At 34.0% G+C, this 20,531-nt stretch overlaps 1 protein-coding gene across 7 annotated transcripts in view; it reads left to right on the top strand.

The window, feature by feature from the left end:
• Nucleotides 1-20,531, top strand: part of FBXW7 (F-box and WD repeat domain containing 7) — a 512,478-nt gene that overhangs the window by 470,545 nt on the left and 21,402 nt on the right. For 6 of the 7 annotated variants that reach the window (XM_049632296.1, XM_049632298.1, XM_049632297.1 and 3 more), the window contains 2 exons: nucleotides 11,712-11,794; nucleotides 15,053-15,194. In XM_049632296.1, coding sequence (XP_049488253.1) covers nucleotides 11,712-11,794; nucleotides 15,053-15,194 — 225 coding nt within the window. Of the gene's footprint in view, nucleotides 1-7,614; nucleotides 9,283-11,711; nucleotides 11,795-15,052; nucleotides 15,195-20,531 lie in introns of those variants that run through there. The other variant, XM_049632299.1, reaches the window with a different exon arrangement.

Below are 20,531 nucleotides of genomic sequence, written 5' to 3'. Positions count from 1 at the left end.
AGCAAGGTAATAGAGATATGATGCAATAGATACTCCTTCATTCTTACAGAATTGAGTTATGAGATATAAAGACTTACAATAGTGCTTGGCACATGGTGTAGCCTAATAAAGTAGTATAATTCTCTTTTCCAAGTTTAGGAATCTTTTGGGATAGCTGCTGAGTTTGAGAGTAAGTGTGAGGGAAATGAAAGAGTAATTGCTGCATGAAAGAGTTGAAAAGAGTTATATCTTCTTTAATCAGTAACTGAGAATTACTTTGTAAGCAATATTTAATTTTATATATATTTTTGAAAATATAAAAAATAATATAGGCAAAAATATATACAGAAGTTCTGTTGTATTTACTCTTATCCTGAAAATCCTGTAATGACTTCACAATTAAATCTGAACTCTTGACCATGACCTACAGGATCCTACATGATCTGGTCCTTGGTTACCTGTCTGACTTCATCGTGTACCAGTCACTTCATCTTAGCTAGACTGGCCTTATTCTTGCGGATCCCAGGCTCTACTCTATCATTTTGACTTAAAAGTTGTTTCCCGGGTGATGCCATTCAAAATTAGCCACACTTCTTTACTACCCTAGCTACCTACTTCTTTCATAGCACCCTGTTTGATTTCTCTCTTAGAACTAAGCATTATATGAAATTATCTTAGTCATGTATTAGTTTGCCTATTAGATGACTTCTCCCCCACCCCGCCTTGGAATGTTATACTATAGGGGAGTAGAGAGCTCATCTGCATTGTTTGCCACCTTATACCTAGAGCCTAAAACAGTTGTTGGCACATACTGGGTTCAAAAGGTTATGCAAGTGAACTTGTTTATTGACAGGTAAGAAAAAAGAGGGAAAATCTCTTATTAAGCCTCTTAGATGACCATTGTGAATATTTTAATATATTTACATAGGCTTTTCTTTGTGTGTGTGTGCGCACACACACACACACACACACACTTAAATATTTGCATATATATTTTACATTGGACCATACTTTATATCATGTGTTTGAATCTCACATACCTTCTACTTTACAGTAGCCCTTCCCCTAGTTCTTTACATGATGAACAGTTACACGGTGAGCTAGAATGCTCTGCAATGAAGTGTTTTCCTTAAGACTTCCTTAAAAGGAGGCTTTGAGTCTGGGGGCTGGAGAGGCAGGACATGGGGAGAAAGGGTTGGGAGCAGAACAAGACAAACTGTTTAATTTTCCAAGTATGTCATGCACTTTTGAATACCAGAGGTCCTTTCCCCACATATTGGTGAAAATCAATGAATCATGTACCCTACTGCCCTGAATTACATTTTTTATTGTCTTTTCATCAAGTTTTTGGGAGATTATCATGTTTAAATGAATGTTTATTTCTGAAGTCTCTTCATTCCCCCCTATATTCAAAAGTACAAGCCGTTTGTGTATATGATCTGGTAGGAGTGCCTATTGAAACAGAAGGACCCCTTATTAGTCAGTGTTTATAACTAAATAAAAAGTCAACAGTCTTTACGCCCACACAGTAAAGTTCTCCTTGTACAGAAGGACACATATTATCCCTAAAATGGGAGAATGAGTCATGGCAGAAAGTACTTTTGAAGAAACCGTTACTAGTAAATTAAAGAATATTTTAACTGTAATATTAAATGTTTGGATTAGGAGGTGTGTTGGTAAATAGTTTACTCCTTAATGCACCTTATAAGACCAGTGAGTACTAGAAGTCTTACATATGTTAATTCTTCAAGGTAGTGATAGTGTTATTTCCACATGTCTTTAGTCCACAGATGATAATTTCCTTTTTCTTCCTTAGCATCTAAAAAAACTTCTGTTTGCTACCAAACTCAGAAGCAAGACTATTTTATATGAAATTTTCTATTTGAATGATTTCTTCATTTTCTGACCTCCTACACTACCCAATTTGGCACTTGATAGATATTGTTCTCTATTAGTTTCTTGTCTTGCCAGCTGGATTTTAAGTATCTTGGCGGGGGAGAAAGGTTACTGTAATGTTTTTATTTGTCCTCAGCATTTTGTAGAGATTGGGATATAAGTGATTATTTTTTAATTGATTTCTTTTAACCTAAATCTTTCAGTTTCTGTCACCTTTTCCCAGTCACCATGTCTTTGCCTCAGATTTCCCACATGTAGCAGAAGCAGAGTCAGATGGATCTAGATAATCATTCCATGAACTGAATAATCAAGATTTAATCATAGTTTGCATATGCAATTGCTGTTTGCAAAATATAACTTTTTGCTTCCTTCTTTAGCAATGTCTGATTTTTTGAGCCTAACTTGCTTGAGCCATCACATATCTAATGGAAATCAATTAATAAGTAGTGAACTTGGGACCGGAGTCTAAGGTTCTAATACAGCTGTATAACCCTGAGCAAGACACTTAATTCTCTACCCTCACCTTTCTCACCTGTTAATAGCAGTTATTATTTTATAGGATATCTGTTATATGCTGGGCATCTACTAGGTCCTCACAAAGACTCTGTGGGCTAGGTTAGTAAAGTTGATAGGCGGTAATTACCATTACAAAAACTAGAACTGCTAAAAGGTCAACCCCTATGGAGGTTCCACTCTAATAACAGCAAAGCTGGTGTTTAAACTCAGGTTTCTCCAATTCCAAACCCCATGTTCATTTCATAAATGAAGGAGAACTAGATTAGATGACTTCCAAGTTCTCTTCTAGTTCTAAACGTTATGGCTTCCTGTTATTAATGTTGGTGTTGTTGACTCAGTATGTACAACTTTTTTTACTTCTTAGCTTTTAGCCCCTTTCTCAAAACTTTTTGGTCATAACTAAATTCAAGTCATGACTAATCTGTGACTTATTTAAGACATTAATTCCAGAATTTTAAACAAACCTTGAAACAAAAGGCTATTTTAATACTAAAATATAAGATTGATATAGCACACCTACAGAAATTTTTTTTTTCCGAGTAGGTAAATGTATTTGAACATCACGACCAGCAGCAGTAAATATGGAACTGGATAAAGAAAGTAGAAGAGTGAATAGAGTTCTAGGTCTTCTGTTGAGAGAATATTGATTTCATCCCTTCTCTATATTTGCTGTTTTATTTTTCTTGAAATCAACCTTATTTTTATAGTTTCTCATGATATTTTCCTTACTTTGCTGAAGGGTTACTATAAAACAATTACAACAGAATTTTGAGAAGGAACTTTTGGATATGAATTCAACATACTTACTGATGGTTGATTTTGGATTTGAAGCATGAGATGTAAAGATGAATTGATTTCTAAAGAAGTCAGGATACATTCCAGAGTGACTTACTTTGTCAATTATTGCAGGTATTGCCCATCTGTATAGAGATATTATAAGGAACGTTTTGGTGCATGAAGTAAATCTGATAGCTCTACCACAATATGAATTTTAGCAGAGCAAACAAGCAAAATTCCCATCTTTATTGTTTTCTTCTGTAGTTCTGATAAATGAAACTCTTAACTTGCATCTGGTATGTATGTATGTGTGTATATATATGTACTTGCACATATGTTTATCAGATAACTAATTTGGCCCAATTAGAAGGGATGAAAAAAGCTTTTACTGCTTGAATTAATGTTGCAGTTTGTGTCAAATCCTCAAGGACTGTATTTTTGTAAAGAGAGCTATAAATACTAGAAACTTCAAGAAAAAGAAAAATTTATAAAAGTACCACTCCTAAAATTATAGTTATCTTAAAAATTATTTAAAGCAGTCTGAGCTATATTTTGATTTGCATTTTGATTTACAGTAATATTTCACTATTTGTTTACTTGGATGATAGTTTCAAACTAAATCTGGCTTACCTTGTTTTATTTTACATGTTCTCAAATAACTAGTTTTGAACTAATATCAATGTGAATTCTAAGAGTCAGAAGTGTGTATATTACCCTATTCTGTCTTAAATTCAGTGGAGGAAGAAAAACATTTGCTTAATTGCATACTCTCCTGTGCCTGACAAATTCTAGGTTGCTAAATAAATGCTTAATTAATGAATAAGACTGGAAAATAGCTTATTGATCAGTACTGCCACCTACTTGCATTAGGGAAAATGTAGATGCTGGGCGTACATATTATTTTAATTGACAATACCTGTGATATGACAGACTATTAACTTGCCAGTTTCAGTTGTGAACCTTTTAGTAAGAACTCCCATCCCAGAAAGTTAATGACAGTGGGTTAGTGTGATTTCAAAAAGTTTGTTTTAGCTTCAGTATGCTTGGCATTCCTTTGATGTTGAAAGTTTGAGCTGTCTCTAATTTAAATTCTATGCTTGGGCAAGACAGCCAATTGTTGTGGTAGGTAGTTTTTCTAGTATAATATCAGAGTGAAAAATGTTGTCTTGATAATAAAGAAAATCACTGACGTATAAACACATTCTGTTATTATAAAATGGAAGTAAATTTTTAAATGTTAGCAAGATAATGAAAAGAACCAATAATATCATAATATCATCAATTCTAGTACAATGGATAAGACTTTTTAGTACTGAGTATAACATATTTGTGCTTTAGAAAAATGATGTCCTGGTTGCTACTATTTATTTGTATGGCCAGCTATCCAAAAACATTAATTATTGTTATGTATCATTTTTCTATTGTGTCCTAGAATAAGATGGGAGCCTTCAAGGAGTAGATAGTAGTGGAGAAAGATATATAAAAATAATGACAATAATTTTTAGGTATGATGAATGCAATAGAAGAATTTATTTAAAATGGAAATAACTCTGAGACCCAAGGTGAGGAGAAGTACTCTATTACTCCTTCCGTTGTTGACACTGTATAAAGATACATACTTCTCTGAAGATACATAATTCAGTGAAGACTGCTTGACTGTTTATATTTTTCTCACTATTTAGAATAATTTGGTAGAATTATTTGGTTTCTGTCAGTGACTACAACTTGCCCTTCTAAAAACTTAGTCATCCCAACTAATTGCTCAGAAAGAACCATTTCTCTTATGCTAGCTCACAAGTTAATCATTCTTCTACCTTATTTCCCAGAGGCTTTGCCTCTGAGGCGGTGCATCTTCATATCTTTGTACTGTTTTTTAATTTATTTATTTTCTTTCTTAAGTTGCTGCTCTCATCCATTCTCATACACGTAGCTCAATGGAGTTGTGATAAGATGAGCATTGAATCTGAGTTAGCAGTCACTCCCCTTGCTGATAGATTTCCAGTAAGGCTTACAGGTTGTCAATCAGCACAAGAAGTATTTTTTTTATACAACGGGAAATTTATTGCTTAGCTGGAATTACATGAAGGTGTATTGTATTGTAGTGGAAATATGTTTAATACATTGAGTATTGATTCTAAAAATTTGGATGACAAACACAAGTATTGTCTCAGCAGTAATGGTTGACTAGTCTTTTTTTCGGTGAACTTACTAGTTAACATTCTAGCATAAAGCGTAAAATACTTTTTTTCCTAAACTTATTTAACATAGATTGTGGACTGATCTCAGTTTGAAATGTTTCTGTCTACCTCAAGGGTCAGAAAAGATAGATAGATACACACATAAAGGCTTTTTCATTCATACTACTGAAAAACTTAAGTCTCTGAATAAAGTTCTAAATATCTGTATTTTAGGGGCACCTGGAATGGGTTAGTTGGTTGAGTATCCAACTCTTGATTTCAGCTCAGGTCATGATCCCAGGGTTGTGGGAATGACCCCTTCAGCAGGCTCTGCACTGAGCATAAAGCCTGCTTGGGATTCTCTCCATCTCTTTCTCTCTGCCCTTCTCCCCTGCCCATATGCACACGCTCTCTCTCTCTCTCTCTCGCTCTCTCTCTCTCTCTCTCTCTCTCAAAACAAAAATTAAAAGTAAACAAATAAACAAATAATAAAAATATCTGTATTTTAGTCAATACTCTCAGAAATAGGAATGAAGAATGTTTGGGTTTTTTTTGCTTTTTAAAAATTTATTTTTTATTTTTTTTAAATTTACATCCAAATTAGTTAGCATATAGTGCAACAATGATATCAAGAGTAGATTCCTAATGCCCCTTACCCATTTAGCCCATCCCCCCCCTCCCACAACCCCTCCAGTAACCCTCAGTTTGTTCTCCATATTTATGAGTCTCTTCGGTTTTGTCCCCCTCCCTGTTTTTATATTATTTTTGTTTCTCTTCCCTTATGTTCATCTGTTTTGCCTCTTGAAGTCCTCATATGAGTGAAGTCATATGATATTTGTCTTTCTCTAATTTCACTTAGCATAATACCCTCCAGTTCCATCCACGCAGTTGCAAATGGCAAGATTTCATTCTTTTGGATTGCCGAGTAATACTCCATTGTATATATATACCACATCTTCTTTATCCATTCATCCGTCAATGGACATTTGTGCTCTTTCCATACTTTGGCTATTGTTGATAGTGCTGCTATAAACATGGGGGTGCATATGTCCCTTCAAAACAGGACACCTGTATCCCTTGGATAAATGCCTAGTAGTACAATTGCTGGGTGAATGGAGAATGGTTTTATTTGCTTTTGTTCATATATATATCATGATGAAATTAATAGATCACAACTTTCATTAATAGAACTTTAGAGAATATTGAAAATTATTTTTATTTTATTTATTTGAAATCTGGTAAGAGATTTAGTTGGCTAGTTTTGCTTGCCAAATTCTTTCTTCACGGTTCAAATTAACATTGTAACAAGATAGTAGGGAGAATTGTTGAAATAATTAGGAAAATAAAATCTTCATGAGTACTTAACTTATGTAATGTTTATTACATTCTCACTTAAAGGATAAATTAATAAAAATAATTATCAAATGGGACCCATGGAATGTGGGGAGTGTGGGGTGGTAGAAAGTCCTTTCAGTGTATACTTTTGATTATCATTTTGATTTTTGAATCGTGTAAATATTTTACCTATTCAAAAATAAAACATGAATATACATACCTACATGTAAATATATGTTTGCGAAGGTCAGGTGTCCCTTTAACTTCATACCATACAAAGGAGCCATTCCTTTGAATATAGAAAATTACGTTATATTCTTCTTTAAATATCCTAGGTTTTGAGGCAGTATCCCTGCTTTATTAAAGTTGATCTATGTCCTCAACTGAGTAGACTTAATTTGAAAAAGTTACTTCATCTAAAGACAGGACATGATTTCAATTGTAATCAAGGTATATATACTGTTACATGATTGGTGGGAAGTTCATTTGTCCTCTAATAAGCTGGTTACCACTGACAAATTTTAGAGAAAATGTCAGGTGTTCATTTTATAATTAGCTAGTTTCTTCAGATAGCCCGGAGCGGAGGCTGATGGTGGAGGGGAAATCACTTTTTTTGGCTTTGTATTTTTTAAAATCTTGAGTGCTCTGAATCTTCTAACAAAAGGGTTTTATGGGTCTCTTCCTAACCATTGGATCCCCCCCCCCCCCCCCCCGCCCCAAGAGAGACTTCTTTTGAGAAAGAACTTTCCTTTGAAGTAAGCTGATTATTTATTTAGAAAATTAACTTTTTGCTGGGTACTTGTACATATTGTATCTGAGGGCAAGAATTTAAGAGTCAGATTTTTTTAAAAAGATAATATAATATATAGAATATACTTTCCAGAAGAATCCAAGATGTACATCTTCATAAAATTTTGGATTATCTTATTTCATTTATGTTTTTTTAAGTAAAAGATACTACACTAACTTAATGTCTGTTATAAAGGTAAACATTTATTTTTTTAAATTATGAGACTACTTTATGCAGCATTTAGAATCATTTTCCTAATGAAAGTCATTTGTTAACTATAGCAGAGAGTATTAAAATGTACTAAGTCCAAATACTATTTCTTTTTTTCTGAAGAAACATTTCAGGTACTTAAATAACTATAGGCACGCAGTTTACTTGTAATAAAGAATGTTAATGGGGAGGGTAGGAGTTAATTAACTAGACCCTTAATAATGGGCCAAGGAGTCTTACAATTGCCTCCCTCCCGAAGCTAGTTGTGTAGCAAGTTGCAAGATAAAATATCTAGATTTGTGAAGTAGTCATTCTGAGAAAAAGGTTGCCTTCAGGCAAACTTTGGTATTTATTATTATGTAAAATGCCTTTTTAATGGTAAGCAATACACGTTGTCAAAGTAATTCTGGAGGTAGAAGTGCAGTACATCCTGTTTACTCAAGATTAAATGAACAAATAAGGGTAGGACTCCCAATAAGCCCAGTTTTTGCTTTCTTTGAAGAAATAGAACATTTTGGCCAAACTTTACACACTTAATACTAGTCTGATAGTCTTAAGATATTGTCATGATTACCAAGAATTGATGAAGTGTGGCAATTTTCTTGAAAACTATATTTGAAATGAAGGGAATGGAAAAACATAGGGAACGTTTTCATTAAATGCCAATATAAGAAGTATGCAGGTTAGGATACAACTTATTATATAATTTCTGCAAATGCTCCAAGCTCCAAACTGGCTTACTTTATTGTAAATCCTCCCCACCCCCCAACAAAGAATATTTAATTTCTCCCTTCGGGATTGCTCATTTTGTATCTTCTAAGCTACTTGAAAAATGTGATCAGCCTGTGCCAGGACTGCAATAGGGTAACAGTTAGTGGAAATAGCCTGCCCTGCCTCTGTTGGGAGGACTGTATGGAAAATATATTCCATTTTCAAAATGTTTCTGAAAGCACTTATTTGTGGAAAGGATGCTTGCCATTTAAAACTCTTCAGAAATGCAGGTTTTACAAAATACAAAATAATCTCCTGAAAGTTTGAAAGGGGAAGGGGGCTGTCGTGTGGGGGCGGGCTCATTTGCTGCCCACATCCTCCCTCTGTTCAGTGCGTTGTGTGCTTACGGGTTCCCTGGAGCGGATCACCATATAATTGATGTGCAGTCTGCATTGCTGAATCCTGGACTGCACCATTCTGTGTTCAAGGGAAGATGTAATCTGATCCCTCTGCTGCCGAGGGAGGAATCTGTTCAGTCAAGGCTTTGACAGGGCATAGTCTCCTCCAATAATCTTCTCGGTTCTCTCTCATTATTCCCTCGAGTTCTCCTCAGTCAAGCTGCATGTATGTATGTGTGTCCCGAGAAGCGGTTTGATACTGAGCTGCATTTGCCTTTACTGTGGAGTTTTGTTGCCGGTTCTGCTCCCTAATCTTCCCTTTCTGACGTGCCTGAGCATGTCCACATTAGAATCTGTGACATACCTACCTGAAAAAGGTTTATATTGTCAGAGACTGCCAAGCAGCCGGACACACGGGGGCACAGAATCACTGAAGGGGAAAAATACAGAAAATATGGGTTTCTACGGCACACTCAAAATGATTTTTTACAAAGTAAGTAATCTGTTTTCTTCCTGTGTTGTATGATTGTGTGTGTGTGTGCCTGCCTGAGAAGGAAAATCTGTATCATCAGAGATGGCTGCAGTATCCTCTAATTTTGGTGGGTGGCTGGATGGCTGGTATTCGGTTTTATATGGTGAATGTAAGCAAATAATGCAAAGACAACGTAAGCTGTAAACAGCTTTAAATTTAAAATAAAATGTGTATTTTAATCCGGGAATTTTCCACTAAAATATATTTAGACTTTAGAAATGTGGCTCCGTTAAATGCTGACCTGGAAATACTCTACCCTTAGTTGGCTTTTAGTGAGTCTTTTGCCTTTAATTTTTCTGTATCTTATACATTTTTCTTTTCTTTTTCTTTAGTTGACTCTTTTAAAGTCTAGAATCACTAGAATATTTAGGACTTCTATTTTAAAAGATCGTATTTACTTTCTGTGCCCCTTAAAAAATTGCAGAATTAACGTTTGGTTCTAAAGTCAGGATTTTCAGTAAACAGTATAATATTTAAAAGACTTCTATAGTCCTACAGAAAGTCCTTTATTTTGTAAAATATTCTGAAAATAAAAATCCTTTCCAAATGGTTCCCTTGATATGTATTTGGGGCATTTTTATCCATTGAAGGATTTCTAAGATGGAAATAAAGTTTGCTTTTGGTGGCAAATGGCATTTGCACCAATGTGTATTTGCAAGATACCCAGGGAAGTTCTGAAAGCCAGTATTACAACTTAATTAGAATGAATATCAAAGTTTCTCATATCAATTTTGAAAATAAGAATCTGTGCAAGTTATTAAAAAAGCTAGATTTTTAAGGTAATCTGTACCGACTGACCTTCCTGAGAGCTACATTTGCGTGTATGTGTACGTGTGTGTCTGTGATTTATATGTATGCAAGCATGTGGCTATCTATATATTAAATCCTATATATTTATTTTTGGCTTTTATTAAAATTATTTGGAGAAAGAAAATAATGGTTTTTGAGAGGAATCACTTTAAAACAACGTAATGAGTACAGAAACTTCTGAAGGGTTGAATTAAGACCAATTCCATTTCTTTCCAGTAGGTATTTCTTGAACTAAGGCATAAATTGTGGACAAGCTTGCTGTACCCTCACTCTAGCTCCTGATATCATAAGATCATCACTGTATTTTGGAAGACTTTTTCATGATGATAAAAATGTCTTTATTATCCATAGTGTGGTTCAAAATTTGTTAGAGTCTTGATGGTTCTCTTTAGTATTTATAATGCAGCATGCTGTTTTATGATGTTCCCATGTGAGGCAGTAGGTAAGAAACTAAGTCTGGTGCAAAGCAAGGGTTTTTACCTTATTCTAAAAATGAGGATAGCTCTCTATCACTCTGGGGTTACCTCCGCCACATAATTTTCCATAGTACAGTAATTAATTAGCAGACACAAATCAAAATAGAAAAAGTTGCATCTTATTAGGTCTTATTTTCTAGTTTTTATGACATATCTATAGTCAGATGACCTCAGTTAACAGATGGTGAAATATAAAAAAAATAAATATTTCAATATTGATGTTGACATACAATTCTGAATGTATTTACGGTATTATACATATATAGCATAAAGAGATACTTTAAAAGTATAGATGTTGGATATATATACCTTACAAAGATGTACGATTCGTTCTTTTTAAATGTTTTTGTTGATGTTGCTGAAATTTTCAAGTTAGAATATTTTGTCCTGAGTGAGCATCTGTCAGTGAAGTTATATTCTGTGTAAATATCAATTGATGGCTTTTTTCCACCTTTATTATACCATCCCCAGACCTCTCTCCTGTTACAGATTTACTTTTTTACTCTCCTCATTGCCCATATTCATTGCTTTATGCCTTATTATAATTACTTTTCAAGATCATCTTATTTACATTGTTCTCTTCACACTTTTATAATAAATATGTGTTTTAAATTCGGTTACTGTTACTTCCATTCGGGTTTTGAAATTTTGAGTTTTTTTGTATGTTTTATCTTGAAATACGTTTTTAAAGGAAAGTGATGATCACTAAGAGAGATACGTTAAATATGGTTCTTCAATGTGTGCATTAACATGACATTTCCCCCTGTGTTCTTAAACTGGGAAACGTGAAAGATATATGACTCTCAAGGAATATGTATGATGAATATCAGTTTTTAAATCACCATATGGTATTCTTCTGGACAATATATTGGGGGGGGTGGGTAATCACCTTTCTCGTCTTCAAAGAGTAAAACAAAGTAGAACTAGTAGAAGAAATCATAGAACATTTATTTTCTACATACATTAACTATGCCTAATTAATGAAAATTTAGGCTTATACAAATTTAAGAAATTTTTTTCACTAGTACCAATGCTAATGTTAAGACAGTTGGACAGGTGATTTTTTTTTTTTTTTAAACCTATCTTATTTGCTTTACCTTATAGATGAAAAGAAAATTGGACCATGGTTCTGAGGTCCGCTCTTTTTCTTTGGGAAAGAAACCATGCAAAGTCTCAGAATATACAAGGTAATATTAACCATAATTGATTCTCTCATGATTCTTATGTTTCTTTAAAGAGTTGATGATTCCAAAAGCATTTCTTCCAGTTTATTCTCATAGAATTATAATGTTACTGGTACTGTTGACTCTGTAACACATTTTGAGATCACTGAACATTGAGAAATACATAGTCCCAAATAAGAAGAATGACTACTGCCGTAGCTTATATTTTCTTACTAATACTTTGAAATAAGACACAAGCAGAAGTTCTCTTATAAGCAGAATTTTTAAATCACAGTTTTTAAGGAATTCTAAAAAGTAAGTTCTAAAATATGAATATGAGCAAATATATCTTGTTACTATAGCAACAGCTGCTCAAGGGTAGATATTTATATATGCAAAATTGAAGATACATTTATTAGCAGTGAAATAAAACTCACAGTTACTAACTAAATCTTCCTGTGTTAGGTATCCCCTTTTATTTTCTTGGTATATCTTATGTTTTTAACACATCCATATCCACACCAGTAAATTAGGTTTCCATAACAACTAAATACAATTGTAGTCTTGTTTTGTGCACCATTCCATCATTTTTTGGATTTTGCATCAGTATAAAACTTTTCCCACTTTCACGCTAATTAGGCTAACTTAAGCACAATATCTATTACCCAGCCAATTAAAAATGGCTTTAGATGTTATTTGGAATGTGGTATTTTAAAATTTAAATGACAAAAGTATCTTCAGAGCTTTTTTTGGTCTTTTCTGCATAATTGTCACTTCTTCAAATCACTGATTAAAAGTTAGCTATAGAAGCCCTAAGAACTTCATGATGGTAACATTTCTTCTTTTTTCCTTAAATATTTTGATTTAGAGTTACGTTTATTATATAAGATGCAATAAATTTAACATTGCTCAGACTTAAGTTTCTGTGATGGAGAATTGCTAGAGATTGCATCTCTCTCTCTCTCTCTCTCTCTCTCTCTCTCTCTCTCTCTTTTAAGAAAGAGTTTATATTTTTACTTCATCCAGTTGTGGAAAATACTTTTTTAAAATGCTCTTCTATGAAATTTAGAAATCATAGAATTAAATAGTTCTCTATGCAAAAAATGCGGAGATGATGCAGAGGAGAGAAATAAAACTATCTCTTAGTTATTTAAGAAATGCTTTCAGTATGATTTCCCGTGTTAATTGTTCCCCTCTTAGTTACCCTTTGCCTTTTGACAATTTCACTGTGTTTGGCACTTCCACCAGAGGGTGTGGGGTGATGGACACATGAAACTCTTCATTTTTGCTTTTTCCTTCTAGTCTTGAGAAAGTGTTTCTTGGATGAGAACGTTGAGTTTAATGTTAAAAATGTACTACTTTTAATGTATAGATTGCAGTGAACCATATCATTTTGGTCTTCTATTAATATGGCTGATACCAGGACAAAGGTATTAAATTGTTCAGTTGTGTTTAAGGCAGCTTGTAAACAAATGCTGAATTTTTACTACAGAACACATTTTAAGAAAATCTGTCTTTAGTTGCTCACTTTTTATTGTGAGAAAATACCTGAAAATGTGCAAGTTCTGTTTTCAGCCTTTTAACATATAACTTACCAAAGCAAACCAAACTGCATATTGATTTCCATGTCTTTTTGGAGACTTTATCAGTATATATTTGATGCTTTTTAATTTTTTTGACAGATTTTCTAATAATAAGAATGAAACTATGATTTTCTGTCTTCCTTATTAGAAAATTTATGATCACATTCTGTTTCATTTTGGAGAGGAAGACAGAGCTTACCTCTGAAATTTGATAGCCAGCATGGGGCGCCTGGGTGGCGCAGTCGGTTAAGTGTCTGACTTCAGCTCAGGTCATGATCTTGCTGTTTGTGAGTTCGAGCCCCACATTGGGCTCTGTGCTGATGGCTCAGAGCCTGGAGCCTGCTTCGGATTCTGTGTCTCCCTCTCTCTGCCCCTCCCCTGCTCACGCTCTCTCTCTCTCTCTCTCTCTCTGTTTCTCTCTCTCAAAAATAAGTAAACATAAAAAAAAAAAAATTGATAGATGGGAAAATAGATTTAATTGTTGTATGTTAGAGATTATCTTGGATGTATAATATTAAAAGGTTTAAAGGTGGTAGATATGAAGATTTCTCTGTAAAATCTGGTGACTAAAATACATTTTTTAACAAAATAATGAAATACGCTGGATAGAAAAGGATTGAGGGTATTGTTTCATTAGTAATTTATCAGAGCTTAGATATTCAGCTAATAGGCTGTAATTTGTATGTTCTTCAGATATAAAACACTTTATTATCATAGCTCAATAAATTGAAGATTATTTTACAAATGTAACTATGAGTCTTCCTGAACTTTTTATTCAAATGTCTCCAAAATAGAGATATTCAGTATTTACCTCAATTAAATAATTTAATTATATATTGAAATTAGGAAGAAAGTTTAATATATTAATAACTTGGTTATAACTATACTTTTCTGCTATTAGTCATTTTTAGGAGAGCTGGACAGTTTTAGAGATAGATCATTTAGTCTTAACTCTTTGATTTTACTAGTGGCAGAATTGAAGGTTTATTTTCTGTAATGTCTCAGAGTTTAAATTATTCTATGAAAGTGTTCAGATGATCTCATTTGATTCAATTTTACATATCATATAGTAAGTTTTCAATACTTACTGTTTTGAGTAAATACATGTCTAATCAAGGCTTTTTCCTGTCAAATGTTATTTAGACTAAGCTTTATAAATAACAGTGGAAAGTTGGAGAGAGAGAGATAAATATTATAAATAATTTAGAAAGCATCTGAGTTGAAAATTAAGGAATAATGTGTGTGGTGAAATGTCTAAAACATATGAGCATACTGCTTCTACATATGAATTTTTTAAACCATTAATAAGTTTCACACCCTTTTTATACAGGAAATTTAAACTTCTATTTAATTAAGTCACTGAAGACCAGTCATAACAGAGGTAGAACCTGTATCTTCTAAAGAAATATTTTAACATTATTTGTATGTATCAACAAGTTGCAGTTTTGCCATAGAGATTCTGTCATGTGGTTGCAGTTAGCATTGCTGGGATAATAACAGGTGGCTATGTAGGAGGGAGGAAACCTGCTCTAAGAATAGCGGAATAGATTTTGTGTATCCTTGCTCTCTGGCAATAAGCAAATAAAAATAATAATTCTGTTGATGTTTGACATATGCCACATCACATGCTTATTTAAATTAGAGCCCATTATTCTTAACAAATACCTACCTTTGTTTCCACTCTTGTGTTTTTTTGTAGTACCACTGGACTTGTACCATGTTCAGCAACACCAACAACTTTTGGAGACCTGCGAGCAGCCAATGGCCAAGGGCAACAACGACGTCGAATTACATCTGTCCAACCACCTACAGGCCTCCAGGAATGGCTGAAAATGTTTCAGGTGACATGTCTAAACACAGTATTTGAAATGCTTCACTTAATTGCTGCAAAAAATAAGGGATTATTCAGCCATGAGAAGGAACTGTTACATGCTACACCATGGATGAATCTTAAAAACATTACGTTAAGTGAAAGAAGCCAGTCACAAAAATGACATGAAATATCCAGAACAGGCAAATATATAGAGACAGAAGATAGATTAGTGATTGCTATGTGATTGGTGAGGGGATGTTGGGGCTAGCTGCTGACAGGTATGGGATTTCTTTCTGGGGTGATGGAAGTGTTCTGGAGTGGATAGAGGTGATGGTTGTACAGCAAGACAGATGTTCTGGAAACCATTCAAGTGAACATTTTAAATGGTGAATTGGACCTTGTGTGAAGCATATGTCAATAAAAAAAGCTATTGAAGATAAGGGAGTTCATCTTAATTTTTAAATGCATTAATCAAGAGAATCCAGTGCTTATTTTGTATAAGTGTGTGTTTGTTTTGTTGTTGCTTTTTAGATAGTAAGACCTTTCTTCCTTTTCTCTTTTATGTTGGGGTTTCTGAATGTACTTGTTTTCCAAAATTTCTTGCTTAGAAGTTAAGCATTTAGGAGTAATGTAGGAACTCCGCTAATTAGTCACTTGTGGTGATTTAGCCATCACTGTTACCCTAGTAGCCTCCAAGACTTTGATACAGCTTCTCTTCATCAGTGCCATGCTGGTGTATGGCTTGTTGTGTTCATATGCTGATTACTGTATTTTACTGGCATTTAAATTCTTTGAAAGTTTACCAGGAAGATTGGCTACAACTAAACCTCTGTTAGGAATTTTGTAAATCCTGGTAGTGATATTAAATAGATTTATCTCTTCTTCCAGTGAAACAATGCATATATATTAAGCATTTAGCAAAATAGTTGACCTAGATTAAACACTTAATTATTCTTTGTAAATATCAAATAATATAAGTTATGTGAAGTCACGGTATCTCTGATATTATCCATGACATTAATGTAAAATAAATATATTTCCTCACCTCTAGCTGCTTGATTGGTAGTATTTTATGAATGCATATGGGAATAAGAATGAGTAAGGGAAAAAGAAGATACTTTATTTGACTTTATTTGATATTTCAGATTTTTGCAATATCCATTATGTAAATCCTTATAAATTAAATTCCTGGGCAAAACCTAAATAAATGTCCCAGTCTTTTTCTTCTGTAGCTGGAAAACTCACTTGAATCAGTGTTGTTTTTAAATGGATTTTAAAAATTGTTTTCTACCCTTCAGGTGATTTCAGAGAAACTAGGGTAACCTTTTTTTTTTTTTTCAGTTGGTGACTGTAAGGTTAGAGCAGTGGTTCTTGACAGGGGGCAGGTTTTTCCCTCAGATGAAACAGTTTTGGTTGTTGCAACTGATGGGGTGGAGGGCAGGATGCCGCTGGCATCTGGTGAGTAGTGGCCACGTAAAGCACAGCCTCCTATAGCCGAGTGTTATCAGGCCCCAAATGTCACCAGTGCTGGGACTGAGGATGAAAGTTGTGTGTCACTCTCATGATAATGTTATAAGCCACTACAATCACAAAGAATTTTTCTTCTGTCTTCATAGTCCTGTGTTGATTAACCTTACCTTTCCCCAAGGATTAGTACCCCCCTTCCCTTCTCCCAGTTCTTTTACCTTAGGTTCCTGATTTTTTTTTAATTTTAATTAATTTTTTCCTATGCATGAACTCAATTTTAATTTTTTTTATCATAGCCTTTCGATATGAAATGTATCCCATCAATAAGAGGTAAAAAGAAGAGTCAGACATTCATACAGTCACAAAGAAATACTTCAAAGATTTTTATCATCTCTGATTAAGCCAAGGAGATGGGAATATGGCTGTGTGTTGTCAAGCACACGCACACAGTGTAAGCGGCAGAGCGCTTGAGAATAACGCAGAAGAATTACTTAATATCATTTTTATAAGAAAGCATCGACATGATTGAAAATTTTACACTATTGGTAATAGTTCTCTCATCATTGTGGACAGCGTGCAAAATATTTATTTTATACGAAAAGCTTTATTTCTTATCACAAGGATGTCAAGTGATTTATTTTGTATGTGACATGGGCCTATTTTTTCCGGTGTTTTAGAGTACCAAAATATTCTTTGCTAGACATTTAGACTTTTCCCAATTTTAAGAGAACTCTCTCAAATATTGATTTATAGAAGGGAGGGAGTATTTGCTTTATTTTGCAGTGAGGATGTTTTCGGGAGTTCTTTGTAGAATGTTTACTTGTTCAGCTCATTCATGCTTTTCTTAATGAAATGTCCATGTTACCACATATTGTATGTCACCAAGTCTGAGATGCCTAATATCTAGGTTATTAGATGCATCCCATCTTCAGAAATCTTATTTGTAAAAAAAAAAACCAAAAAGTTTCTTACAATAAATGGGATTCAATAAATTAAAGAATATTAGGCTAGCCTTTGTTCTGTAAAAAAGCCCATTTGATTGCTTTTCGTATGAGAAGTAGATGCAGTGAAGACAACTTGTTCTTAGCTAATAGGAATAACAGGTAGAATTATCCCTCCAGGTATAGTGTTTTTTTCAGATAAATATTCTGCAACAAAGAAACCTTTTAGCAACAAAAAGTCAACTAAACAGGTGTATCAGGACCTTAATCTTTTGAGTACCATATCTGTCTCTTACACACCCAGGTCCTCATTGTTGTGCATTGCCCTTTATTTTCAGGGCTGGTGCCAAAGTAACTAGAGATGAATCACTTGCCTAAAAGCTTATAGGGCTTTCATGGCCAACTTGTAGAGAGATATAATTTCATAGTAAAGTAGGGGAGTCATGAGTTGACCCTGTGTGCTATAGTGGAGGGATAATTAGACTGGCATGATTTCTACAAATGTGCTGTGGGGGTATTTAATGATGACTTTTCCGTTGCATAACAAGCAAAATGGGAGAGCTCATCCCCTTACTGTTCTGCTATTGCTCCTAAGGCAGTGATACAGCATTGTTTTGGTCCAGCTCCATCTATTCCGACAAAGTACTCTGTACTCAATTTATAAATGGAATGAGAACAAATGATATACCATTTTGGATAAAGGGAAATTGAAACAAAATGGCATTGCAAAATTGAAGTGGAAATTCAAAACAAAACAAAAAACCGGAAATTTTGTACTGTGTAAATTTTTAGTAGCCATTGGTTCTACTTTTTTTGGCAGCCAGATTGATGCTTCAGGTTGTTAATTTGGGGGCAGAGGATTGGTCATTTTGTTTGTGCATTTGGGTGTTACATATAGGTTTTTTTACTTGAAAATTTTAGAGCAAGTAAAGGCATCAATAACATTATTATGATCTTATGTTGAAATTTATATTTAGAGGCATCCTGATATAAATGAGAAGCACATATGACTTAGAAGAAAAAGATCTTAGTACAAATTTTGGCTTTGCCCCTTAATACTAGGTAATTTTATTGGTATTACGTAACCACTCTTGCCTATTTTCATCCTCTGTAGGACAGATACAACACTAAAAAGTTGTCAAACAGGAGACAACATGTAAATGTGCTTAAAGCTTTATGTGGAAATAATAGTGGAGACTCAATGTTCGTTTCTTCTCTTGGTCAAGAAATAGCCTTTGTGAACCTCCGTTTTCTCAGGTCTAAAAAAGGGCTATTAAAAACAGCTTCATACAAATGTTATTAGCATTATTTTAATAAAAAAATTTGCATTGCATTAAAATAATGAATGTACTTTGAAAATACTAATACTCAAATATTTTTTAAATGATAAAGTAGAAAATACTTATGTGTTTTGACATTAAAAGTGGAGTAAAAACACTCTCTTGAAGGATTTAATTAAGTTCCACGGTAACACTTAGAAATTGTACATGTTCTCTGTTTTATTTAGATCTTTTTTATTTGCTAGTCAACAAAATACCAAAACAGGATTATGCCAAAATAAAATGAATTCAGTGTTACTTTGCAATTGTATTTGAGGCAGTATGATTAAGAAACCTTGTGTGAAGAAGAAAGTGTGTGTTTAAGAAAAGTCATGAGAAATCGGTTCTTTACCACATGAAATTCAGGCGTGGTACTACCGAAAGTCATAATGTGTACATATCTGAATGGGGTATAGAGATCATCCAGACTAGTAACCAACACTGTTTGTGAGTCACTTGCATCAATACTGGATGAGTTGTTTATTTAAAACACAAAATGTCCTCAGCCCCACCTTGACTACTGAATCATACTCTTTGATGATGAGTTCTAGGACTCTGATTCTTACACTCCTCAACCAGCATTTAGGAAACACTGGTCTGGACCAAGCCCCTCATTATACAGGTGGGGTCTCTGAGATTAATTAAGGGACTTTCATATGGTTCCATGGTGAGTTTACTGGTGAAACCCCAGCTCCTAATTGCAGTTCAGTGCTTCTTATATTCTTCACTACTACCTTCATTCTTTAATTATCTGAAATAAAATACTACTTTCGTGGGGAATTTTCAAGTTTGCATTTGCAATTTTGCCTACAAATTAAGTTTTGTTTCTTTTGATCCTCGCCAAATTTGGAATGTTTTTCCTATCTCCTTAAATAAGTTCTCACATAACTTTACCACGAAAGACCAAAGGAAGATGCTTTCATCCAGGACAACTATTTTTTAGAACAGAAATAAAATAATTATCAGAATTATCCAGCAATTTTGCAGATGCAGAAATAAGGCCTGCAGAGGTTAAAGTGTAATCTAATTAGTGTCAGTATCACCTCTAAAAGTTGGGTTTCCTGATCTGAAATTGACTGCTGTTTCCACTATTCCTCATTAAAGGAATGAGGGTTGTTGTTATTTTGTTTTAATATAGTCATTAACTGCTAGTTTTTCAAGTTAATACATACTTCCCTTGCTGGTAAACCATGTATACAAAAATTTGGAATCAGTCTTGGAGCCAAACTAAACCAGTAAGTCCTAGTAATACCATCAAATATAAATACCAGAAACACTCTCTGGAGATAATTTTGAGTTAGTGGTGGTGTGGTATTTCCTGACTCTTTGGGGATTCATTTATTTATTCAACAAATAATTACTGGTGCTAGGTTCTACTTTGGATTTGGAATACAATAGTGAACAAAACAGACCAAAAACTCTTTTCCACAGAACTTACATTATAGGAGAGGGATGGAATGGGGGCGGGGGGTTGGAACTGGTTTGCAGTTTTAAAAAGGTTGCCTGGAGTTGGTCTCAGAAGGACATAGGGAAGAAGCCATGTGGATATCAAGGGCAAGAATGTTCCAGGAACAGCAAGTGAAAAGGCTCTGAAGTGGAGCACGCTTGGTTTGTCTATGGCTAAAGCGAGTAAACAAG

Source organism: Panthera uncia, chromosome B1 (assembly GCF_023721935.1).
Source record: "Panthera uncia isolate 11264 chromosome B1, Puncia_PCG_1.0, whole genome shotgun sequence".
Lineage (NCBI taxonomy): Eukaryota > Metazoa > Chordata > Mammalia > Carnivora > Felidae > Panthera > Panthera uncia.
Note: the sequence above shows the minus strand (reverse complement) of the source record. Positions and strands in the feature narration are given on the sequence as shown.